The 26,449-nt window shown below is 39.2% G+C and overlaps 1 protein-coding gene across 1 annotated transcript in view; it reads left to right on the top strand.

The window, feature by feature from the left end:
* Positions 1-26,449, top strand: part of LOC139732710 (syndetin-like) — a 34,593-nt gene that overhangs the window by 1,321 nt on the left and 6,823 nt on the right. The window contains exons 2-24 of the mRNA XM_071643564.1: positions 665-757; positions 1,422-1,463; positions 2,255-2,323; positions 2,827-2,904; positions 4,408-4,461; positions 5,295-5,365; positions 8,367-8,484; positions 8,752-8,787; positions 10,599-10,681; positions 11,866-11,908; positions 12,588-12,686; positions 13,096-13,236; positions 15,396-15,534; positions 16,885-16,976; positions 18,072-18,166; positions 20,266-20,364; positions 20,990-21,257; positions 21,968-22,074; positions 22,757-22,845; positions 23,536-23,654; positions 24,116-24,244; positions 25,034-25,131; positions 26,338-26,434. Coding sequence (XP_071499665.1) covers positions 665-757; positions 1,422-1,463; positions 2,255-2,323; positions 2,827-2,904; positions 4,408-4,461; positions 5,295-5,365; positions 8,367-8,484; positions 8,752-8,787; positions 10,599-10,681; positions 11,866-11,908; positions 12,588-12,686; positions 13,096-13,236; positions 15,396-15,534; positions 16,885-16,976; positions 18,072-18,166; positions 20,266-20,364; positions 20,990-21,257; positions 21,968-22,074; positions 22,757-22,845; positions 23,536-23,654; positions 24,116-24,244; positions 25,034-25,131; positions 26,338-26,434 — 2,259 coding nt within the window. The remainder of the gene's footprint in view (positions 1-664; positions 758-1,421; positions 1,464-2,254; positions 2,324-2,826; positions 2,905-4,407; positions 4,462-5,294; positions 5,366-8,366; positions 8,485-8,751; positions 8,788-10,598; positions 10,682-11,865; positions 11,909-12,587; positions 12,687-13,095; positions 13,237-15,395; positions 15,535-16,884; positions 16,977-18,071; positions 18,167-20,265; positions 20,365-20,989; positions 21,258-21,967; positions 22,075-22,756; positions 22,846-23,535; positions 23,655-24,115; positions 24,245-25,033; positions 25,132-26,337; positions 26,435-26,449) is intronic.

The raw sequence follows: 26,449 nt of genomic DNA, 5'->3' as shown, positions 1-26,449 counted from the left end.
TGACAGTGTATGTTTCATCAGAGGTCCTTAGATATGGTGACTCCCAGATACTTGTATTTGTTGACCCTGGGTATATACTCAGTGAAGATGCATTGTGTATTTCCTCTTCTAAAAGCATGGAAGTTTATCCACACACCACAGTTGGAGAAAAAAAATGGAACAAAACAAAAACAGATCAAAACAAAACAAAACAATGGGGAGGACTTAGGGGAGGCGGTACAAATGCATAAATTATAAAATGCCAACACAGATTGACAGAACGCCACAAGTTTGGCAGGGCATGATGTTATGATTGGAAATGTTGTCCATCCCAATAGCTACATTTGTATTTCACAGCACCCACAGCGTTGTAAGCATGTTCAGTCTTTATGTAGACTCTCTGGTTCCGTGACCATTCTAGTTGCAATTAAAGTCCAAGGTGTAGAGTTGAGATTTAAATCTTTACAACAAATTCCATTTGCATGTTAAGATCTGTCTGTCAGATCATTTGTCACAAACCACTGTCACATGTCTCTGAGGAGGATGCAGAGAAGAAAAGGAGGAGAAAGGAGGATTGATGAGGAGAAAGAAGTATTTATCCTTGTACTCTTACAATTTACAATGATATTTATCAGAAATATGCTTTTGTGCCTATTTCATACCTCTCTCTTTCTCTTGCTCTCAGGCCAGTGGTAGTAGTGCTAGTTTTGAGGAGACGAGCCCTACAGAAGATGAACCCCCGCCTCCAGCTCCTCCTGTACAGAAAGTCTACACTAAGGTCTGGCTTTAAAAGTTTCATCCTATGGCAATTGGCATTATACTTATTTTCTTTCCTTTCTTTTTTTTTGGAGGGGGGGGGGCATTTTGTTTGTGGTGACATTGTATATACAAAGTCCTATCAAGATACATTTAGTGTGGCTATCAACACGATACAATGTTTTGCTTGTGTGTGTGTGTGTGTACATGTGTACAGCAAATTATGCACACATTTGATACATGATGCCTTGAATACTTCATGAGGATCAAAGGAAATTTAAAGAAAAATATGGGATTGGGACTTGAAAAAAAGAGAGAAAATGTTAATAATAATAATAGTAATAGTAAAAGTGATGATAATAATGATGATGATGATGATGATGATGATGATGATGCAGAATTATAAATGAACTGGAACATGTGTGGTTGTTCAAAGAAGAGAAACTAAACATACAAAATATGATCAAGGAGAATGATGTACAGTAATAATTTCTTGAATTATCAGGTTTTTTGTGTTTTTTTTGTGGCTACTTGTAGATTTATCTGTGTGTAAATAGTAATTTTCATCAATATGTGTCAGGTATATTGTTTTCTAGCATGCATTGTTGAGAAGAAGACTAGTAATGTTGGAGTTTTCCATTTAAAAAAACAAACCATTTTGCCTCTTCCTTTCTTGTCTTCTTCAGGAGGACAGAGAATTTTCTAATGACCCAGTGGAAGAAGCTGAGGTATGTCCTTGTCACTGGAACATTGAACAATTCAATTTCAGTGGTACCATATTTGTGATGTGGTATTTCACATGTGAAATGGCATGATATAGACTGTATTCTTAATATTGCACAGAAGTCCAGCAGTTCAGTTTTAGCTACTTAAAGCATTCATGATAATGACAGTAGTAATGGTACTGTCAGTGGTAATGATGTTGTTCTTTTTCAGAAATCTGATCTCAGATAAAATTTTGCTTTCTTTTGTGCAGTTCCAGCGATGCTTTTTTTGATTTCTTTTTTTTGTCAAGGTTTTCATATTTCTTGATACTGGTAGTGTTGAGGGTACTGGTTGTAGCACTGGTTGAGGTGGGAGCATCATTTTTCTTCTGCTTGTTTGTAAAAAATCCCTCTGCATTGCTGTTCCCTGGTATTTTTTACTTGATTTTGACAGTTTTGTCAGATATTTGGGAGTTTGTAACTTTTATATACGTTTTTGGTATTTCTGACATGGCTTGAGAAATAAGAGGTATTCCGCATGCTATTAGCACCGATGACGACAAGGGAAAAATGGTGGGAGAAAATGAGTGATGGCAGCCCTCCCCAAAACACGTCTGAACCCTACGACTTGCACATGAAGACTCATTTCTGATTCTAAGAAAGATAGAGATTGAATCAATATCATCAATGCCAACTGAAATTTTGCACATTTGCAGGAATGTACATATGATGCAAAATCCACCTCGTTGCTCTTCTTTATTTTGACTCTGTTTATAGCTTGTTGTAGCAGCATTTTCTTTTTGTTTGAAACACAGGTGATAGCCAGTATTGAGGAAGAGTACTTCACTGGGGAGTCCTTTGACAGTAGCGACTATGAATTGCAGGTAAATTTGACCTTTGACCTTTCAAATTGAACCCTGGAAGATGTCCTCTGCTTATTGCCCTATTATTTTTATTTTTATTTTTGGAGACATTGAAAGATCAAGTTTAATGTGTAATATTTCTTAAGATTTAAAAACTTTCCAGTTTTTTCTTTTTTGGCTTCCCATTTCATACATCAAAAGCCAAATGAAGCAAGATATTTTGAGTCAAGAATACTATATTGCAGGGATAAATACTTCATTTCATTTTTTGATTCTACATGAATGATAATGCATTTAGTACAATGTAAAAAGAATGTTTAATGACCCAAGATAAGATTTTTTAAAATGCTTTTAATAACACAAAATAGAAAGGTGTTGTATATGAAATCAATTATTGATAGAATCATTTTTGTTAAAATCTGATATTGAAGACTGCCTTCCCTGTGTATAAGGAGATCGTATGCCAGAACAGTCTCAGCTTATAGACATCAAGTAATTCTTTGGTTGCATACTTTTATCTCCAGAAACTCGCCAGTTCAGATCAGTTGGACCTGTCTCAGATTGATGAAGATAGAAACAAGCTCAGGCGTCAGCTGCAAGCGGTAAGTGGCAAGTGAATATGTGTAACTGTGGTTTTAGTGAGTTCAGCTCAGGGAGCTCTTGTGGGAGATAAAATGAGGGGTGGAAAACTTTTTCTTCTTCGTATGGCACAATGTGCCTGGTTGATACCGTTTGCTGACTATGGCTAGTCCCCTTGGGCAAACCACAAGGGATCTGCATCATTATTTGCCTGTTTTCTGGTGTGGGTATGTGATCATTTCACCAGGTTAGCACCCTTCTCTTTACGATGAATGAAGCAGGATCTTTAAACATGCGTGGGTTGTGACTTTCTCACACATGGAACCTGTGAGAGGGACAGAGTGTTTTGCCTCTCACTAGAGGGAATGCCGTGATTACACGCAATATTGCTCAGCTAGACTCAATGGGAGTCTAGGCGGACATGCCATTGACTGATCCACATCACCCGCTGTAAGGCTGGAAAAATTGAAATACCCTCAAGCATGGACATATTTTCTTGTAAAGGGAACGTCATGTTCAAATCAGCTTCATTAAGAAGGTAGTTTCATTGATGGAACAGTAACAATTTTGTTAATCAGAAATAGATAAGGTACAGTGTAGTTACAGAGAAAGAAAATAGTCATTCAAATTCATGGAATTCTTCCGTCGAGATGTTTTTCATTGCAACTGATTGACAAATTGCCTTACATTGACGTCGATGTAGGGCAATTTGTCGATCAGTTGCAATGAAAGTGGTCATGGTGGTGATGAGCATTTACTCAGTAGACAAATGTCATTACCTTGACACTCTTCCATTGGTATTTAGATTTAAACATCATTCTTTTTGTTGAGAATTCAGTTGATATGCTCCCATTTACTAATCATAATTTCTAACTTATTACAGCTCTAAAACAGTGGAATATGAAAGATATATTTTTTCGTCCTGAATGCATGTGAAGAAAAGGAAATTTCACGGAAATGTTTGTACTTAAGTAAATAGTATGATATAGAGGCCATGCCATTATCAAATTTGCATACATGATTGTCTATTGACTGAATAAAATCACTCTGGTAAAATGTAGGAGATTTTGAACATCCATAACTTCCTCATTTGATGGCAAATTTTAATGAAATTTTGGCTGCTGTACCACTGCTGTGTAGTTGTATTCTGCTCATTGAAGTCAACATTAACATGCAATGACTCTGTGTATATCCACTGTTAATGCAACTTCAAGATGTCTGAAACAAAGCATGGTATTGACAGTGTAAGAAAATATACTCCATCGTGAAGGCTTTGATATGTGAATTTAATATCAATCATAGGTCTCATCATCTGAAGTTATATTGTCCTGATCATGCTTTTTTGTTTTTGTTGAGACACAGTCCAACATATTTATTTTGATATACAGGTACAAGACCACATGTTTTTCCACAATAGGACAAAAAGCTATTGAGTAAGAGCCTTTTCCTTGCTGTCATTATGCTTGTATTGCGCCTTTCAGAAAGTAATTTTCTCCTTTCACTGAATCTATTTAATACATTTCAAGGTATCCAAGAAGGTGTCTGATGTCGTGTTGGAAAATCAGTCTGCCTATACCAAGGTAAGTTAGCACATATTAAGTTATTTTTCATTTCTTTATTACATAAACAAAAGATAGGTCTGAGTTGTTAAGCAGTTGCTATAAAGTTCAAGATGCAAAATAATATAAGCATATAGGCCCAAATTCACAAAGATAGCTAAATTAAATCCTTTGATTGATTTAGTCCATGTACGGAAACAAGCACAAAATAGACACAAATGTTAGTCAGCTTGCATTCAGTATTAGATGTCTGGTGTGCAATCAATATTTGTATAATCCATGTACTAAATTTAAACTACCTATTGTGAATTACAGCCATGGTTTTGTATCTATAGGCATTCATTCACAAAATTACACAAATGGCATGAAAGGAATTAATCAACGATGATTCAAGTTACTGAATATACAACTCTAGATTTTGAAAGATATAATTGTCATAAACTATGTACACGAAAAATGAGTATTCAGTTATGGTTTGTGTATGCAGATACTTTTTAAATTGAAAATACAACAAACTTTAAAAATGTCAGAAACTATGAAAAAAGGCAACATTAACAAGTATTTCAACTCGTCAATAATACCAGTGTCGCCAATTTCAACGCAACACATTGTTACCCATTCATATACATGATTTCTAATTTTGTTTATGTTGATACTCTGATTATTTAGACTGTGATTATTCCTAAACTGACTGCCTTCAAACACTGATTATCAAACATTTGGTAGAAAGCAAAAATTTAGTCAACGACCCTTGCAACAAATTCCCATCAGCATAGCTTTGCTGGCTTGAATCTGAAGTCAAACAAACAGATTACACAGTTCTGAAACTGTCTTTTTATTGGCATTTGTCACAGGAGTTACAGAGAGTAATGGAGCTGCAGTCTTCCCTGCAGAAAGCAAATGTCATCTGCAAGAATGGACGGAGGTAGGATTGTTGCGAAACTATTTTGATTTGTCAGAGATGTTTTTAAGTGTGATGTATGATTTCGTGTTTGCTTGTTGATTATGTGCTTAGACATTCACACGAACAGTAGTCTTACGATGAATTGTGTGAACTTCAGGAGGCATTCAATCAAATGATTATGTATATCTGTTCATACTGTATGTGTTTTAATGTGTGCGAGGCCTACAATCCACACACAGAAGCAGCAAAGCCTGGGTCTTAAATTTTCTGGTATACGTATTATGCTGTTGCAGGGTGACAGTTGCGAAGCCACTGTCCGGACAAGTTGATCACTTTTGTGCAAGTGCATATATACTCAAATATTGGCCCTTAAAAAATATTACCATATATTGTATATTGTATATTGTATATTGTATATTGTATATTGTATATTGTATATTGTATATATATTATATAATTATATATTGTACTTGTTCCGCGTATTGGCAGTACCAGAAATAGCAATAATAAAGTCACAACAGACGAATGCAGGGAATGCATTAATAGCCAATCTTGATTTTAATGAATAATCTGAATTTTCACTCTTAATAATCATTGTGAAAATGCGCACTGTCATCCCTGATGAAGAGGAAGGATCCTCGAAAATTCGGATTATTCATTAAAATCAAGATTGGCTATTAATGCATTCCCTGCATTCCTCTGTTGTGACTTTATTATTGCTATATATAACAATATTGAGTAAGTTGTCAACGTGTTTGCGTGATAATATCATCAAAAACAAAACTGAAACAAAGTTCATGCTGTATTCACCAACGGCTTATATCAGCACACAAATTTTCGAGTGATTTGCTCTTTCTCAAGTGTTGATACTGAGAGAACAATTGTTCTCTCAGTATCAACACTGAGTAGACTGTGTAGAATGAGGACTGTACCATCTATACAATTTAGGGGAGATCGTCAGCGATGCAAAAAAAAAAAAAAAAAATGGGTGTGTATATTGGATGTGCAAAGAAGATGGGTCATAGGGGGAATGTAGGTATATCTGCTTTTTCTCAAAAAAGGCAATATTTGCATTTTTTTCTGAATATTATTATGCTTTTTATCAAAATTCCCCCAACTATCATTTATTCCGCATTTTCCCCTATGGCTATATCTATATCTCTATCTCTATCTATCTATCTATACTATGTTTTGTACATCGTATCTACACTAAATTTCACAGCATAATACTAAGTTTTTCCTACCAAAAATGGAATTTTAAACGCCCAATGTTGGATCGCACTCGTCAGTTTCGATCTTCTTTCGAACGCCGCACCACTATGCCCAGTGTTGCTACGGCGAGGCATCTCACGTGTGATTGGATAGTGCGTCGCACACATTTACATAGTTCGGCTTTCGGCGATACGCCTTGCAGCGTGTCGGAAATGTTTTGTCCACACATGCATGCTCCATTGTTGTTGCTACATTAGATATCAGTACGCTCGGTCTTTAGTGTATGCTCTTCATTTGGCTTTCTATGCGAGCTTTTCTACCGCAATGTTCGACAATGGAAGTGAAACAAAAAATGAACAGCAACACTAGGCAGCACTAACTTTAACGTGAAAATAGATACAATAGGGAACATGGTTTAAGCGTATCAGATCGAGTGACAAATCGCCACACAAATCATGCAACATACGATTGGAAACTTGACTTTTTAATTGTGATTGTAGTAAATATGACAGCAGGTTGACTCAAAAAGACAGCAGAAGAGAGAAAAGGAGTGGTCATAAATGACCAGTATTCAAATAATACACTGTAGTAAACGTCAAAATTGCACCAAAATAAGTAAAGTCGTGTTTGTTTGTTTGTTCGTTCATTTGCTTGCTTGTCTACTGCACAATGCAACACATTCACGGCTTGAAAAAAAAACAACAACAGGAAGCGTGACCCTTTTCATGTTTCTGCCTTCGAAAGGGTCCCAATGAGGAAATTTACGAAACAAATCAACCGCTATCCTGAAAACGTGATTTGCAAAGATGTGGAAAGTGCCACCCACTCCCATGACGTATACACACAGGCATAGCGTGTGGATGCCATTGAGTATACATGCACCATGCACATGCAACCAGCAGCTTGTAATTATCGTATCCGCCATCTTGAAAGACGTACTGGTAAACAAACCCGAGCGAAACGCATTGTGCATTCGGCTCCATACACTGAGTTCTCCGAGGAAGGTGCCCAGGAAACTTGACTCTCTCAGTGAGCCAATCAGAAGCCGCTATGGTTGCTAGAGGCGGAGCTTAATCTCGATTAGCACCATTGTACGGATGGGTGATTCTCACCTCGCATCGCCGCTGGGCATTGTCTTTGAGCATGAGGGGAATCTTCAAAGCCCGTTTTCTCCCAATTTTGTCAGGCTAACAAATCAAAAAGTGCATTATATTTCGCTTTATATGACCACTTACAGTACCGGAGAATACAAGTGTTTTATATCAATGTAAAGCTTAGGAACTGGGCAAAGTGATTCAATGAAAAAATGAATTTTCAAAATTCCCGACTTTTGCCTGAAACCGTTGTCGCCGGTCACATATATATATGCGGGTAAAATGTTTACAAGTCAAGGAAGTAATGCTTTCTTAAAGTTCATGTTTCCCTTTGCAACCTTGAAAGTTACAATTCCTTTTATATGCTAATACATTGTAGAGATAGGTAATGCAGACCTTCCCTCATGAAAGTAAAACTGGAAACTTCTTTATGATGAAGAGGGAAACAATACTTTTGTTAGCACTGTTATTCTCGGTGCAAAAGTACAGGAACATATTTTTGAGTGATATGGGGTTTTGTTTTTCATTTCTTTGTAAACTCTTGAGGTGTATTACCATAAAATTTCACACATGAAGTTGGGAGACACTATTCTTCAAACATGCAAATTTAGTGACATTTGCAAAAGGGAGATACAACCTTCAAAGCTAATAGCTGCTTGATAAAGATAATGATATTGGATGACGTTGTGTTATTTGCTTCACTCTATGACTTGTAGGCAGCTGTCGATGACAAAGCAGGGATTCACCGTGGCCAGCCTGAGGATTCTCAAGAATCACAGAAAGAAGCAGCAACTTCTAGCACTGCTCAAGTCACTCCATACCATCAAGACATTGGTATGTGCGAAGAAATCTTTGCTGTGAATCGCAGACTAATTCCGCGTCACAATTTCTTGCGATGAAATATGTATCACTTCAGTGTGCTTATTATGCCTCATTAATAAAGCAATGTGTGAAAATTGCAAAATCTCTGTTCTGTTGTCGTTAATTTCGAAATGTTTATTTAACTCATGTTCGTATCATATAACATTTTGCAGTAGTATGCTTTTCATCTGTAATAGCATCTATCCAATATATATTCTTTCTTTCGTCATTCCATTCCAGCAAAGAACAGATATACGACTGCGTGAGCTGATGGAGGTAAGGCTAGTTGTAGTATCAAAGTCTCTAAAACAATTACTGTGAAATCAGACATTTTTCACGAATTTCGCTTGGAGCCAGGATTCACCAAAATAGCATGCGCACAAAAGTTTTGTCAACATAATACATTGATTGCCAGCAACCAATTCGCAAAAGTTTCATACCACGAATGTTTCAGGTTTTACAGTATTACAGGCAGGAGCCTTCCTATGACTGAGTTTCTAATCTTCTTGCACTAGGACATGTGTAGACAAAAGCTGCAATCTTGTCAAAAGCATGAAAGAAATCAAACATGCAAACTTAATAATTCTCGCTATCGCCAATGACGTAAAAAGTACCCGGATGTTGATTTAAGCGTCATTTACGGTGCATTATGGGATAGTCCGGTAGCAAAGTCACTTCCGTTCGTACGCGCGTGATACGTGACTATCAAATGCTATTTACACACACAACCGACTGTATTCTACGTGTACTTCCGGTTTTCTCGACTTGAATTACAGCTTTAATATGATTTGAAATTTCTCCATTCTTAAGAAATTGCTGTTAATACGACTATTGGTTGTTGCTGCGAAGCTGCCATGTGTTGTTCGCACGACAATAAATGAAAAAAATCTGCAGAAATTGGACCCTTACTGGCATGCGAGACGTGACGTGGCCGCGTGGGTGAAGTTTACGGGTGACTCCACAGCGCAGTACGTGCATGCGCGACTTACTAGTAGTGGTACATGGTAGTAGCACTAGGTACCTAGGTAGGCCTAGTGCCTACGTACATTGTACGTACTTACTTGGAAGAAGTCGCTTCGGTCGGAGACAGGATAAGTTCGAGATCACTGTTCGTTCCCGATTGTGTTCGCGACATTTCGACAGAGAACAAATAAAAAAAGAAGATGGGCATTCCATGACGATATACTGTATATCCAGGTGGGTGAATATTTTCCAGCATATTTTCAGCGTATGCAGAGATGACTGATCTGTGATGTGCACATCGATCTCATGTACCGGTATGTGTTAGCTTATGCGCTGCGTGCAGCAGTGGTGCATGCTTATAAATGCAAGGCCGGCCGCCGGCGGCGGCGGGGACTACAGTGTACGAGTATGACAGGCTTGGCCACTCGCTGGCTCGGGCGGTACAGCGGCCTACTGTACTTGTATCCTTGGTCGGCGCTGCGCTATAGGTAAGGTACACGTACGCGCACGCTAGCGTTGTGCAAATTATGCCCCGCGCCGGAAGTGCCCTTGCTACCAAGTGCACTAAATCTTGACGAAAAAGCCACATCCGGGTACTTTTTACGTCATTGGCGATAGCGAGAGTTGATGCTGATGATATCCTGGTGTCCTCATTGCTGTAGATTATTTGACTTGTAGGCAGTACAATTCACACAATAAAGGGCCTGATTGCAAATATTGTTGCTCATGTAGCAAAATATCAGTTGGAATGAGCACAGAAGAATAGTCTGTCTCCAAGGGTAAGATTTATTTCACTTTCCTCAATCAGTGTAAGTGTCCAATGTGCATGGTGTACACAGTCCCGTGCATGCATATTTGTGTGTGCATTAGACAGTAGATAGGTCTTTTGGGGGATTTCGGTTTTGCGATGATATATGTAGTCTATTTTGTGGGAGTTTGTCAGTATTTGATAGCAAGTAGTTGTATAGTATTGATATACTTTTTGTGCTAAAAGAAAGAGATTATACTGTTGAATTCCAGTTGAGATCACATTCATTTGATTTTCAGTATATTTTCAGACTTGTTGATGCTACCATGTCCAGTTTCAAGCTGTTCATTCATGCTATAATAAATTATGTTTGTAGGAGGAGGACTACCCAGGGGCCATACAACTCTGTCAGGAATGCCAACGAGCAGCGAGCACATTTCGTCATTACACCTGTATCAGGTGAGTTTCCCTGGATATCTTTTTGTGATGGGATGAAACTTCTTGGATTGATGGGAAGTTTTCTCCAAGTCCAAAGTGATTTTGAAAGATGACATACTTATGTTTTACATTACAAATCCACTCAAAGACAAAATGTGTGATGATATGACATGTGTAATTTTTGGATTGTTAAGGATAAGTTGCAGTTGCAATGATTATTCCCAGATGGACATAAAATAATCACACACACAAAAAAAATCCCACAACTCCCCAAGCGAGGGTTCTTGTAGGAGATTCTTTTTGTGGGGGGGAATTACAATAGTCCTCTCATTACTCCCAAGTTTAATGCCTGAAACATCAAATCTTCAATCAGGATTTAATGGAAATTGTGACCTCACAATAGCACTATCATGGAGAATAAAGAGTACTGTTAACCTAGGCAAGAGTTGATTATGTGACTTTACATACGATTATGTGACATTCAGTAAAAAAACACAGAAACAAACTTTTGATAATATAGTGTGTATGAACAAGAAATGAAATGATTGTTCTATAACATGATAAAGTGACAAGAGAATGTGACTCAAGATGTTCTTGAGTGGTTGATTACCTCCGCCAAGGGGGGAGGTTATGTTTTCGTTACCGTTGGTTTGTTCGTTCGTTCGTTTGTCTGTGCGCAAAATAACTCAAAAAGTATGGATTGGGATGAAACTTGCAGGAAAGGTTGAGAATGACACAAGTACCAAACGATTAACTTTTGGTAGTGATCCGAGAATTTTGGGGGAATTTATGAAGGATTTTTGATATTTTGGCAGGTCGGGTCAATGAACTTGCGAGTTTAGGCTGCGCATATTTGAGGTTTGCATGCGCGCACTAAAGTGCGTGCTCTAGTTTCTGCTAGGGCGAGGCGCGCCATGCAGATGAGGGTTTATGACGTAAACAAAGGCTTCTATATTGGGAAATCGGGCGACTCTGCACACAATGCTATATAAGTACGTATGGGTGGAAATCACTGATATCTCGATCTATAGAAGAACAAGATCAGTGGTGGAAATGGGCTGCATGCTTGGTGGAGGTCTGCGCTCTCAGAGTGCTTTTCTAGTTGTTTATGCCATGATTAGATGTGCCCTTCATACAGTTTGACCAGGACTTTCCATATAATCTCATGTGGCTAACACTTTTCTTGGAATTTTGTCTTGCTACAGTGAACTCAGCTCAAAACTCCAGGACACATTAGAAACTATAGAGGTAAGACGAACTGTTTTTATTTTTGTTTCTGTGTATTACATTCATATCCTGTTTGAGAATAATGCACAATGAACAAGAAATGTGTGTGTCATTTGAAATCCCTCTTCATTCTATTTCGGTTTAACCAAGATTGACCATGATTTTTTTTTTTTTTTTTTTTTGGGGGGGGGGGGGGAGGGGGTGGGGGTTGTTATGACTCAGTAGATACACTTGCTGACCATCCGGTCTAAGGTCCCTGGATGGATATTGCAGGCAGCAGCAGTTGCATCCTGTAGGCAAGATACATTATTAATACTATCATCGTCGTCGTGTCCTGTGCATGGGACTCTAAGATGTCAATCATGAAGTTGCTTGCTTTACTATCAGCTGCATAAAGTAAATCATAATTCAGTCTGACAATCTATTAGCTGTTACACTAGCTAATATAAAGGTACTGTTACACTTTCTAATGTAAGGTAAATTTACACCAGCTAATGTAAAGGTACTGTTATGTCCGCTTATTGAGAAAATAAGTGTAGCTGTATGATTAAATTCCTATTTGGCATTCATTCTTCTGTGAGTGCAGTTTTGGTTTCCATTCATGGAGACAAAGCTCTTCACCTTGTCATTGAGTACATGTACATTCGTATGAATGTCTATTTATTTGATGATTGCTTGATATACTTGTCTCTCAAAACAGGAACAACTCGATCACGCACTGGCCAAGACTTGTAACAGCTTTGACATCAGGCACTATGAGAAGTTACAGGCTGCTTACCGTCTCCTTGGCAAGACACATGTAAGATGATTCCTTCTTCAAGTCCATTCTGTCCTCACAAATTGTCAGTGTTAAGTCTTTGTTTTTTGCTATTACTTCATGATTCAACTTCTCTGTCATAATATGTTGAATTTCAAGCAATGATGTAATGATACTTGACTTGGTTGTCTCATCCACATTGCAGTCAAATGTTTGTTTTTGTTGGTTTTAAAATTGGAATGAGCAAATTTGATCAAAACCTGGAGTGATGGGTTGTCTGAAATATGTTTGCAAATCGTATTCTGTTGCTATTTGGAATGGAATATAACGGGATAAAGAAGAGGAAATTATAATTTTATCATGAATCAAAACATCATAAATTTGCAATACATGTATATGTTTAAAATTGGTTTTCCTTTTTCTGCCATCCCCTCCTTATTGTCCCATGCAGATAGCCATGGACCAGCTGCACATGCACTTCACCAGCGCTATCCACAACACAGCCTTCCAGATTGTCCTGGGCTATGTCCAGCTGGTCAGTGGACCCACTGACTCCCGCTTCCAGAAGATGCCCTACCGCGACCTATGCTCAGTAGGTTGACCCCAACAAACTTCTTTTTAATAATAAACCAGTTTACGAACATATTCAAATTGTATTACATGCTTTTTATACCCCCGCATACACAAAGTGTACAAGGGGGTTGTAGGAATCGGTGAGTGGTCGGGCGGTCGGGCGGTCGGGCGGTCCGTTACAAATCTTGCTTGATGATGGTTCTTCTTGACAACCTGAAAGCATGCCAGGGGTTTACCCAACATACAATCGTAGCAGCAACCAATGTATGCTAACTGGATTCCAAGTATTGGAAAGAGTCTTTGAGGAACGGGTTAATAGAGTAGCTTGTTACTACTTCAGGGTGGGAAAAACATCCATAGATTTGAATAGGTTTGTAGACCAGTCTATAAATAGATATTATGTGTATCTTTATGCTGTCATGAATGTCTGTATGTTTATGTGTTCAGCAGCAAACATACATGTAAGGCGTTCAATCCTCCTTTCATAATATTTCGGGCTGCATGCAAGATAAGGCCACTGTGTCATTAAGTGCCAAGTCATTTTCCCCCCCATATTTGTTTATATTCGTGGCACAAAAGCCTGTAGCAAAAAGAATAAAGCTTATCCTTGCTACTTGTATGTTTGTGCAATGTGTACCAGCTGAGTGTTGCTAATAGGGGTCTCCTCTTTGCTTCTGACTTACCCTTCATGGGTGAGCAAGTGGGTGTGCCTGTGATAGAGTTACATCATCAGCACGTGCTTGTAATTGGCAGAGATCAGGGATGCCCACTTTATATCTAGGCTTTTATTTCATCAAAGAGATTCTCACTTTTAAAGTTACAATAATCGCAGATACCTTAGCCACAACTGAAATGCTGATAGCTGATTGGCTTGTACTGTACGAACTGAAATTTTCGTGATGGTTTTATTTTCGCGAATTTCGCGAATCACCTTTGAACCACGAAAATAACAACGTGCGAAATGTCCTCCTAGTAGTAATTCGCGAAAATATCTGTATGCGAAAATTTCAGCTCGTACAGTACCAAGTTGCAACTAAAGAAACTGCAATGATCACATATTGCAATTTTGCAAACTGTTACAGTACAAAGGAGACCCTGAATACTACTATTTATACCCCCGCCAAACGAAGTTTGAAGGGGGTATATAGGAATCAGCGGACGGTCGGTCGGGCGGTCGGGCGGTCGGTCCGTTGCAAATCTTGCGTCGCGAACTACTTCCTCAGTTTTCAACCGATTCCCATAAAACTTGGCACAGATGTGTACCTTGGGTTGTAGATGTGCAAGACGTATTTTTTGACAGTACCCAAAAGTACGTTGCCATGGTAACGGCATATTATGGGCAAAAATGGGTACAAATCTTGCGTCGCGAACTACTTCCTCAGTTTTCAACCGATTCCCATAAAACTTGGCACAGATGTGTGCCTTGGGTTGTAGATGTGCAAGACGTATTTTTTGACAGTACCCAAAAGTATGTTGCCATGGTAACGGCATATTATGGGCAAAAATGGGTACAAATCTTGCGTCGCGAACTCCTCCCACAGTTTTTGATCAATTTTTATGAAATTAGGTACAGATGTTCATCTGAATATGTTAATGTGCAAGACACATATTTCCGCATTGGCAAAAAGTGCATTGCCATGGTAACGGCATGTTATTGGTAAAATATAGGGCAAAATGCTTCATGGCAAAACTGCTTCATCAGTGTTCTTCCAATTCTCATGGAATTCATATTGAATGTTTGTCTTAGGATATAGGTCAGCATGACACATTTCTTGACAGTGACAAAAAGTATGTTGCCATGGTAACAGCTCACATATTATCAGCCAAAATGATGGAAAATTTTGTGTTGCAAACTACTTCCTCAGTTTTTGCCCAATTTCCATGAAACTTGGTACAGATGTGTGCCTTTGGTTGTAGATGTGCAAGACGCATTTTTCGACAGTACCCGAAAGTACGTTGCCATGGTAACGGCATATTAATGGCAGAAGATCAAGGAAAGATCTTGCGGATTTAACTACTTCCTCAGTTTTTTGACTAAAGCTGATCAAATGTTGTTTTGACCAAAGCTTATGAAATGTTGTTTGGCGGGGGTATAACCAGTCGCTGTAGCGACATTTCTGTTGAGTACTTTCTGTTGAGTTGATTCGTTAACTCATGATGTGTCTTTTTGTCTTATAGCAAATCCACATGGAGACCTACATTCCTTGCCTGGTAGACCTGTGCAAAGCATTGTGGGAAGTAATGAAGAGCTACTACAAGACGCTAGAGTGGCACAACAAACAGGACAGTGGCGACCAGGCCGTGACCCCTGAATCAGGTTGGTCATTGGCATTGGTCAGCAGGGTTGGTCAGTGGGGTCGGTCTGTGACATTTGTCTATGGGGTTGGCCCGTGGGTTTTTCCATAAAAGTACCAATCATGAGGATATCTTTTGTTGTTTCTCATATATAATTGTGCGCAAATAGGCAGTTGCTATACATTGCTATGCATCCCATCCTTCATAAAATTATTCCTCTTGTTTATCATCAAAGGGACATCTTTTTGTGTGTATGCTTATTTTCATCATTTGAAATGGATTATGAGATGATTTCATATGGTAAAGCCAATGAAAAATAAGTGTAATGGTTATCATGGACCAATAAAAAAGAAGTTTTCCGAATATGTATATCTGAGTGACTTATGGAATGACCCTCAGGCTGACCTGCACAGTGACTAGTGTGTGGGACTATTCAGTCTTCAGCCTTACGACATGAGGAGAGGTCTTTTGGCGACTTTGAAATGGTGTAGATTTGCGAAAATGCTGATTGTTCTAAGTCAGTTGTATTCCTTTGGATTTTATGAGCTATAGATCACAAATTAGCCCCCAAATGCAATGGAAAAAATCTACAAATCCACAAACTTAATGTATCTTTGTAGTGATCTAGAAGAGTGATGTCATATGATGAGTAATGGAACAATAATGTTATGCACAAGAATGTGAAGATTTCTTTTTATTGTTGGAGAGATAATCTTAGAATGGTACATATCGATGTCACCTTCAATAATACTGATGCATCTATAGCACTGGTTACAATACTGGTGACATCCTAAATACCAAAGTCATCAATAGTATCAGCATTATTCTTAATGCTGGTGTTATCTGTGATACCTGTATCGCCCTCAACAATACTGATGTCATCCTAAATACTGTAAAACATGATATATTCGCGGCATGAATTTTTCGCGCATTGGAGCCGACGGCCTTTTTTGCGGCATGAAATTTTCGCGAACTGCCACTGGCATTCAGTGCATATAGTGTAGACAAGAACTTTAGCGTGCATTTTAATTTCGCGAATCTTGGCGCTCGCGAAATTCGCAAAATTAAAATGCACGCGAAAATTCCTCGTTTTACAGTACATGTGTCGTTCTTAATGCTGGTGCTAGTTATTCAGTTATACTGGTGTCAGCCTCGATACTGATGCCATCCTCAGTACTGGTGTCATCAGAAATACCAGTGTCATTCTTGATGCTTGTGTTATCCGTAATACCTGTATCATCCTGAACACTGGTGTCATTTTCAGTACTGGTGCTATTGTTAGTACTGGTGTCATCCTAATACAGTGGTGTCATCCTCAGTACCTGTGTTTAATATCCTCAATAATGGTGTCGTCTCCCTCTCATCTTCGCAGAGGAGATAACTCAAGCCAGTGATGTTGAGGAGGCTTTCAGCAGGAAATACATCAGGACCAAGCTGGAGCATGGGCTGGCTAGGATATGGCAGGTGAGTAGCCTCCTCACAAACGCCATCTCAAAATGCGCTGTACCTTGCATACAAATGGGTCACCAGTAGTGGTAGTTTAGGCATTTTCCCCATTTTCATTTATACTGCAAATCAATCATCAGAAATAACTGAATTATAGTATCAACATGGTTTTCTCTGTCTTGTTGTTATGTGTTAGTTTCTAGTTTCTTTCTTCTGCCAAGCTACAACATCTCCAATGAATTACTAATAGCCCCCATTTTGTGTGCAGTTCAACTTGAAATTTGTTCCAGTATTGCAAGCAAGGTAACCATTTCTGTGAGCACATCAGCAGGATCTTTTGATGTTAGTGTAAACGTTCTTTCACTGATGTGAGCAAATTTTACAGTATGGTTATATAGATATAGAAATGAAAACAGCAGACCAATTATTAATAGAGAAACAAAAACGAAGTCCACACGCACAAAGTAAAACAAAGTAACAGTGTTTTCCAGTCGTATTACTTTGTTATACAAATGATGCACAGGATAGAGGAAATAATCCTGTGCATCATTTGTTTTATAAAATGGGTCGAAAACTAACAGCATTTTTCACGTACCTTCGTGGGTCAATACCAGTCAGCTACATGTAGCACTCGCTCAAGAATCAAGATGTCCGAAGATGTTCGTCCCAAACATTTACGCACGTCGCACTCGGAAATCCCGCACATATAAGTACTGTACGTATAAGAGTACACCACACATGTTATGCACAAGAAAGGCCGGCCGGCAGCCCGAACTAGAAGTTGTTTACAGGATTTACAGCGCGTATAGTAGCGCACGACGCACTTGTAACAATTGACTGAGTGTGCACTGCTAGTGTAAACATTGTGACGTCAGGCCGTGCATGTTAGTGAGAAATTAATGCACGCACACGTGACTCATTTCAGCGCTTCCAATTGGCTACATTCTTGAACCCATTTTATAATATGTGATATAGTTTTTTCTCCGTCTTTTTCTAGTCAGGATTATAACATTTCTAAAAGGTGTTAGAGTTTGGATGATACAAATGTATGGTATTTCTTCTTCTCCTACCTTAGACTGTCTTTATTTTTGTTTCATTTATTTGACATACCAGGATGTGCAGCAGAAGGTCAAAACGTATCTTCAGGGCACAGATCTTTCCAACTTCAAGTATGATGACTTCATCTATGTACTGGATCTAGTCAACAGGTGAGCTGGACATTTAGTAGCATTCCTAACTTTACAGAATCTGAAGTGAAGAAGGAGAAAAATGTTTTTTCCAACTTCTTTCCAACTTCAAGTATGATGACTTCATCTATGTACTGGATCTAGTCAACAGGTGAGCTGGACATTTAGTAGCATTCCTAACTTTACAGAATCTGACGTGAAGAAAGAAAAAAATGTTTTAGTAATCATTGGAATACCTTCCTATTAATTTTTTATTTATGGCTTTCTTTTGGAATCATTTGTAGATTTGATAAGTGTTGCAAATGGTAAGAGGATGTGATGATACATTTTATCTCCTCCTCCCCCTCCTCTTCTTCCACTAGCTGTAGTAGATGAGGAGATATAGAGGGGAAATTAAAGAACATGACAGAGATAAAGAGAAGCAGCGAAAAGTAAGAATTAACAGACAATAAAATAACATTGTTTTCCCATACTTGAAACTTCCAGTTTGTATTTGGCCTTGAAAGTCAGTCTAGTTATGAACAAAGTGTCAATGCTTTAGTTTTGTGTCGAACAAGAGTATGTATATACAATGTATTTGGTTTTGTTCCCCATTATAATTAAAAAATGAATATATGTTTGATAATCTGTGGTCTGTCCATCTGCCTTTTCACCTGTCTGTCTCCTGTGCCCCCATGTGTTTCTTTTTAGCTCACCTGAGCCAAAGGCTCAAGTGAGCTATTGCGATCGCCCTTCGTCCCGCGTCCGTCGTGCGTCGTCCGTCGTCCGTCGTCCGTCGTGCGTCGTGCGTCGTGCGTCGTGCGTAAACTTTTTACATTTTCATCTTCTTCTTGAAAACCCCAAGACCGATTTTCATCAAACTTGGCAGGTAGCATCCCTAGGGGGTTAGGAACTCAATTTGTTAAAATGGGCACCATGCCCCACCCAGGGGGGCCCCCAGGGGGCCCAAACCCCCCAAAATTAAGGAATCTGTAAAAATCTTCTTCTCTAGAACCAGAAGTGATAGAGCTAAGTTAATACTATGAGTTAGTACATTGATGACTGTAGTTTCAAGTTTGTTCATGGCAGAATCAGGGGTGCCCCCCTTGGGACCCAGGGGAGGGGGGTGGGGAGGGGTTCTAATGGGGCCTAAATTGTACATTTTCATCTTCTTCTTAAGAATCCCATGACCCATTTTCACCAAACTTGGCAGCTAGCATCCCTAGGGGGTTAGGAACCCAATTTGTTAAAATGGGCACCATGCCCCACCCAGGGGGCCCCAGGGGGCCCAAACCCCCCAAAATTAAGGAATCTGTAAAAATCTTCTTCTCTAGAACCATAAGTGATAGAGCTAAGTTAATACTATGAGTTTGTACATTAATGACTGTAGTTTCAAGTTTGTTCATGGCAGAATCAGGGGTGCCCCCCTTGGGACCCAGGGGAGGGGGGTGAGGAGGGATCCTAATGGGGCCTAAATTGTACATTTTTATCTTCTTGAGAACCCCATGACCCATTTTCACCAAACTTGGCAGGTAGCATCCCTAAGGGGTTAGGATCTCAATTTGTTAAAATGGGCACCATGCCCCACCCAGGGGGCCCCCGGGGGGCCCACACCCCCAAAATGAAGGAATCTTTTAAAATCTTCTCTAGTATCAGAAGTTATAGAGCTAAGATAATACTATGAGTGAGTACATTAATGACTGTAGTTTCAAGTTCGTTCATAGGAGATCCAGGGGTGCCCCTCGGGGAGGGGGGGGGGGGTGGTTGGGAAGGTCCAAATGGGGGCCTAAATTGTACATTTCCATCTTCTTCCTGAAAACCTCATGATGGATTTTCGTCAAACTTGGCAAGTAGCATCCCTAGGGGATCAGGATCACAATTTATCAAAATGAGCACCATGCCCCACCCAGAGGGCCCCAGGGGGCCCCAATCCCCCCAAATTAAGGAATCTTTAAAAAAATGGGACCTTATTGTACATTTTCATCTTCTACTTGAGAGTGCCTGGTCAAATTTTGGTAGAGCTGTGAATAATTTAGATTAGTGACTGTATGAAAGGTGAACTTGCGATACTCAGGTGAGCGCTAGACCCGCGGGTCTCTTATTTTGTAAGATATATTGTTTTTGCCCCCTTGGTGCTGCAGATTGATATCAGTTGGAGAGGAGTTTTGTGGTAGCAAGTCTGAGGGACTGCACGATTCTATTCGACAGCAGAGTCTCAACTACTTCAAGAGCTACCACAGGTAGGAGAGTTGGGGGGGGGGGGGGTAGAGGGAGGGAATCAGGGTATCTTCTCAACGCTATACAGATACAGGTCTACCGTCTTGGGGAATTTATGATTTCCAGGGACATACTGAAATACATATGCATACATATTCCCTAGCCACCATACGAGGGATGCGTGGTACATATGAAAAATCGACCACATAATGTGAGAAATGTATAATTAATGGGATTTAGCCGTGTGTGATCACCATATTTTCTGCCATTGTTAAAGGAGAATGCATGTTTTACAGTATAAAAAGTGCTGCTGTTTATGCTGTAGAATAGCATGGTTTCTGTATCATAAGCCTAAAGTCATTAAGGAAGCAAAAGACTTAAATCATCTTTCGTTACTCTATATGTAGCATTAAATAGCTCAATCTGTATAATTTGAGATACTTTTTTATGTTTGATTGATCATGACAACATGTTTGACAGTAATGTGTATCACAACGCAGCATGTAGTGCAACAAAAATGTATCATCAGCAAAATATTTGTCTCTTTGATGTTAATAACAATAATGTCATCATCATTGTTGCCATTGTTAGCATTATTACCGTTGTACATTTCATCACCTTCAACATCCTTTTCTGTGTTCTTTTCAGAGCTCGCATTGATGAGCTGCGCATCTTCCTGGAAAATGAGGGCTGGGAGCCGTGCCCCGTGAAGAGCAACTTTTCCTACCAGAGCCTCCACGAGTTCCGCTTCATGAGGGACTACCTCGGCTCCCCGGGGCGGGGCGAGGGACGTAACGTTCCCCTCTCTCCAACTGACCAGGACCAGGGCTACTTCGTCAAGTATGCCGACCAGGGGAGTCCATTCGACAAACAGTTTGCCACGGATGAAGATGAGGAAGAGGGAACAGCAAATGGGGTGAAGACTTCAAAATGAAACATTTTGGGTTTTAGTTTTAGCCATAAAATTCCAAAGAGTTGGCCTGTCAGATAGTATAATGTCATGTACACTCACAGAATCCCTAGCTTTAATACAGAACAATCTGTTTGAGTTTTTCCGTTTTGCTGTTGCTCTTTTGTGAGTAGGATCGTATTCTCGATATGTATTGATATGAACACCAATTGAAAAAGAAGGAACTTTAACTATTAAATTCACTTCGTTCTTATTCTGTTTATCAATGTATGGTAGCTTAAGAATCTAAAATCAAGATGTACAAGAAAATTGCCCCATCCCCCTCTACCCCCTCCTCCACGCCCCCCCCCCCCCCCCCCACACACACACACAGATATACCTGCCTGTAGAACTGAAAGTAATTAACCTTCAAACACTCTCAAGGGTCTGGTGTATGCTACAGACCCTTAGACTGTGTGTGCACTGTGCTCAGATGTGCAGAAATCTTCCTGTTAGCTTGATTGAAAATGTTGGCAACTCACTTCTGAAATCTCACTGAAAACAGAGTTCAGTTCATCAGTTCAGTTGGCATTCATTTCTATCATTCCAACAAAAAATGGAAGAAAATATCAGTAATCAGGGTAAATATTGAAGTGTGAACATTGAATACAATACTCTTGTATACCCGAGATCCAATGTTTCATTTTTTTTTCTTTCTCCGCTTGACATATCGTCAGGGTAATGAAAAATTCTTAGGGTACGAGGACTCTGATGACAGCGATGTCCCAGATGAGTTGAAGCAGGACTACGTCGATGAGAGAACTGGGGAACAACCAGTCAAAAGGTGAGTCCAGCGACAGGTGACGGTAATCATATATGGATACATACAATGTGTACATGCACACATACAGGTGGACACATCCATACATCCATCTGGGCTTCCATACAAGTATAGATCTATGCTTACATTTGTATGTACACGCAGATACATATACATGTATACATGTATACATACATACACACATACATACATACATTTTTACATTTATACATACATACATACATACACTGTATATACATACATTATACAAAAAAAAATGCATGCTTTTCATGTGACCATAGCATAAAATGATACTGTTTGCATTGATGCCTCTTTACTGTTTTCATTGCAGCCTGTGATTTTCAATTTTGCTAACCCTGGAGACAGCTTATTAAGTATTTATTTCACATGAAGAGAAAGAGAATAATTAAAGCCTTCAAGGCCATTGTTGTTTTTTATTCTCAAATCTTAACAAAACTTCTCACAGAGGATGTATATTCAAAGTGGTGAAATCAAAGAAAGTAATTGAATCAAGTGAAGTCCTGCTGTAATAGTTCTCATTGAAAGTTGGCATACTTCTAGTTTCCTCTGGGCATAATGTGGCACTTTTGTGATATGTTGTAACTGAGATTCAGTAATGACATGAATGAAGGCTGTCCTCACTGTAATATGCTTCTCCCTCACCAACATATTTCTTTCCAAATAGGAACTCGCTGAAGAAGAAGAAAGCAAACAGGGAGTATGCCAAGGGCCCCATTCTCACCAACACAACTCTTACAGTACTCAGGCTTTGTGGTAAGATAATCAATGCCCCCTCCACTGGTAACCATTACTATAGATGCAGAATATTTCGCAGGCATGATAATTTGCAAATTTGTTACCATTGGTGACCATATGTAAAATATTCAGAATCTGCAGTACTTTGTGCTTCCAAACAGTGCGTGTTGAAAATAAACAGTGCCTGAAAGACATGTACGCCAGACACAGAGAAGAAGGAGATGTTACAAGGCACATTATGAGCACTTGTTTTACTGAAGCTACTGTATACATTGCAAGGTGCTAAAAACCAGTTGTCAAATAGCATGCTTGTGTATGACAACTTAACACGCTTCTGGGGCTATGGGCACTTGCCTGTATACGATCCTTGCTCAAATGACTATTATGGCATACAGAAGAAATGTCTATATTGTAATGCCCAGTATGATGTTTCTGAAGTAAAATTGTAGCAGCACAGTGCTTTACACATTTTCTAATGCCCTCTCACCCTTGTGTATTTGAGTTTATCTGCGATTGATATGTCTCTATAGAGAATAGTAGGCATTTAGCGATATCAATGCCAATCAAAGTGAAGGAAGGGTAGTGTAAAGTGACATAAAGTAAAGCAAAGCAAAGCAAAGTAAACTAGTATAAAAGGAAATGGCCTGAAGCTATGTTATGTTATGTTATATTGATGGTTTCTGTATGCTCCTCATTCTTCCCATACAGGCAAGTACATGAACATGATGTCTGTGCTGAAGCCGATAGCATTTGACGTGGTTCTCTGCATGTCTCAGCTCTTCGACTATTACATCTTTGCTGTCTACACCTTCTTTGCTACTGATGTGGTATGTGTTGTAGGATTCCAGTTCAGTGTTTGCATAAATCAAACATCTAATCAAGAAAGAGAAGCTCAAACTCCACTGTTTGTGTATTTCCAGCCTGCTCCATGTGATCAGCTTGTTCGTATTAGTGTTAAGATATTATTTTACCTGGTGAGGAAGAAAGCGCTCTAATGCTAATGAGTAAGGTAATACCGGACTGGTGGTTTCAAGTTCCCTCCGAAGGGGCGAGGCATTTTACCAAGAGTTATCAGTGTAAGACTCGAGACTGGTCTTTTTTTGGACATTAACATTCCGTAGATAACATGGCATACGCATTCAGTCTGATCATGTGACAGACTAGGTCTGTTCACATGACACTCTCAACATGATCATGTGATGCACTCAGCCTGATCATGTGATACCATGAGTCTGATCATGTGAGATAAAACTCACCCCCTGATGCTGCTAATTGTCTCACTGTGCAGAGTACGATGAGTGGGGCCTCTCTGGGGAGCAAGCTGTGGACGACACTCAAGCGCATCAGCGACAACCTGATTGACCATGACCCCAACGCCGGGATGATGCAGCAGCCCCACAGCCACCTGGATGGCAAGGTCAGTGTGTTCATCCTTTGCTTGTCAGACAGTGCCCTTGCTCTTGTGGTCTTGATAAATGAAGTTGTGATTCTTAATTCCAAATTGATATGTTGTGCCATGTTTCCCCACTGTACAGGAGTAAACTGGTCGACTTCAGCTCTTCATGCTATAGTTCGACACTCTTCTAAAACAACTGAAAAAAAAAAATGTTTATTCCTCAATGACCTCCCACTAACATTTATGCAGTCAGAATCTGCATAAATCCATGGACTTTATTTAAGCCACCTGTATGAATTCTGGCCTTTTTACCTCTGAAAAATTATGTTGACCACTGTTGATATCCTTCAGCAAAGCATTATTTCTATATCTGAGGTGTTTATATCAAGCAAGTCAATGAAATAGGTGATCAGATATAGCAGGCAGCCCTCACAAAAGTGCTCTGTAGTTCGTGTTGATATGAATTTGAATAATTAATTCCATATATGTCAATAATCATGGAAGCCCTTTCGTAAAGATCGCCATTCTGTGCATTGTTCGGTAAATTATCATATCTGTTTGCTAGCAGCATACAGAGAGTGCAAAATTTTGACATAATATTTTGGTTTTGTCTGCAAACTCTTATTTTTGATGGCAGGTCAATATGAGCTGCAGCCACCTTGATAAATACTGTAAATGATGCTAAAAAATTTCAGAAGAGAGAGATTTTTTTTTGTGTGTGGCATCCTCGCAGGTCACTTTGCTTTTTTGCAATTTTATTTTATTTATTTTTTTCCTTCACATTTTCTGCTTACCCACTGTGTTGTGCAGATGAAGGTTGGCTTCCCTCACGTGTCTCCCATCGTGGATCTAAACAGTAATGAAGGACTCTATGGCCTTGCAGAGAGGGTGGTAGGAACCGAGGCACTGTAAGTGGACACTCAGGGCTTTAAACCATGAACGTTCCCAGATGAGTGTGCAGGAGCGTGAAATAAAAAAAAAAAAAATTGTCATTGTCTGTGAAATACCAAACACTTGTCACTGCAGATAGCAGTAAATTCTCGTAGGATTAATACCCCGAACAGTACCTCTTAGAACCATCACAGTTAACACTTCTTTAGATATCAGTGATATCTAATACAAAATGACCTGTTAGTCCTTGAAATCAATCAGTTTTGGTCATGTGACTGTCATATTACAAGATCATTGTGATGATCTATCTCATCATATTTTTATCAAGATTCGACTAGCTTCCATTTTTTGAAAGTTATGTCAGGTTTCCCTAATATTTATTTTACCTAGCTTATTTGTCATCAAACATTTTCTTCAGTTTATGGTGTCTTATATCAAATATTTTGTTGCAGTTTATCATGCATTCAATTATGTTATACATGCAATATAAAATGGCATAGCAATTGGTTAGCCAGACTAAGTTGACCAGGATGGCCATGTTTGAAGGGATGGTTTTGGACACCCTCCCTCTCCCCTTTTCAGATCACGTATTGATAGTCCAGTAGGTACACTGTAGTCATATCTTGTCATTCCAATATATGGATATTTGTGTGAATTTTTCACAGCACTGTTTCATTACTTTCATTGCCTTCATCTAAAATCCTGGAACTGCTTTGTCATTTTATTTTCAGCATTTGAAGGTGTTGTTCACAGACTGTTGATGGAACAGTGAAAAGAATAGAGGATTCTTGAGATGCTTACTCAGATTAATCGTAAATTTGTGTACAGGTATTTCGTTGTCGTACATTTGGTCCCAACGTTCTCCTTTATTTACCATGCCAATATTTTCCTTTTTCATGCTTGACTAGGAAATTGGGAAATGATTCCTTATATCATTATCAAACTGAAAGACAAAACATACCATAAATTTGCCCTCAGAGATTTGATTGCAGATTGGCAGCTACATGCATTGTACAATGTAAAGGAATTTCCAGATAAGTGTTTTCTTTGTATAGAGGTACTGTGCAAGCAAGCAGTATGCTCATAATATCAGTTCTGTACTGTTATTGCTGGAATCAAATGTGTTCGAGCATTTTTTTTTTCTTGTGAGTGTGTTCATTTCAACTTGTATTGCACCATCTGACAGGGAATACCTTTTTATTTTTATTTTTTGTTACCGACAGAATCTTCCTTGCCAGCCAGTTTGAGTTGCTTCAGCCCCACCTTGAAGCTGTCATTCCAGCGAGCAAGAAAGCATTCCTTCAGCAGTTTTATTCTCAGGTAAACCATTTTTCA

This window comes from Diadema antillarum, unplaced genomic scaffold (genome assembly GCF_040938485.1).
Source record: "Diadema antillarum isolate AM-2024a unplaced genomic scaffold, OU_Dant_1.0 seq00000445_RagTag, whole genome shotgun sequence".
Lineage (NCBI taxonomy): Eukaryota > Metazoa > Echinodermata > Echinoidea > Diadematoida > Diadematidae > Diadema > Diadema antillarum.
The sequence above is the reverse complement of the archived record's forward strand: the minus strand, read 5'-3'. Positions and strand labels throughout refer to the sequence as shown.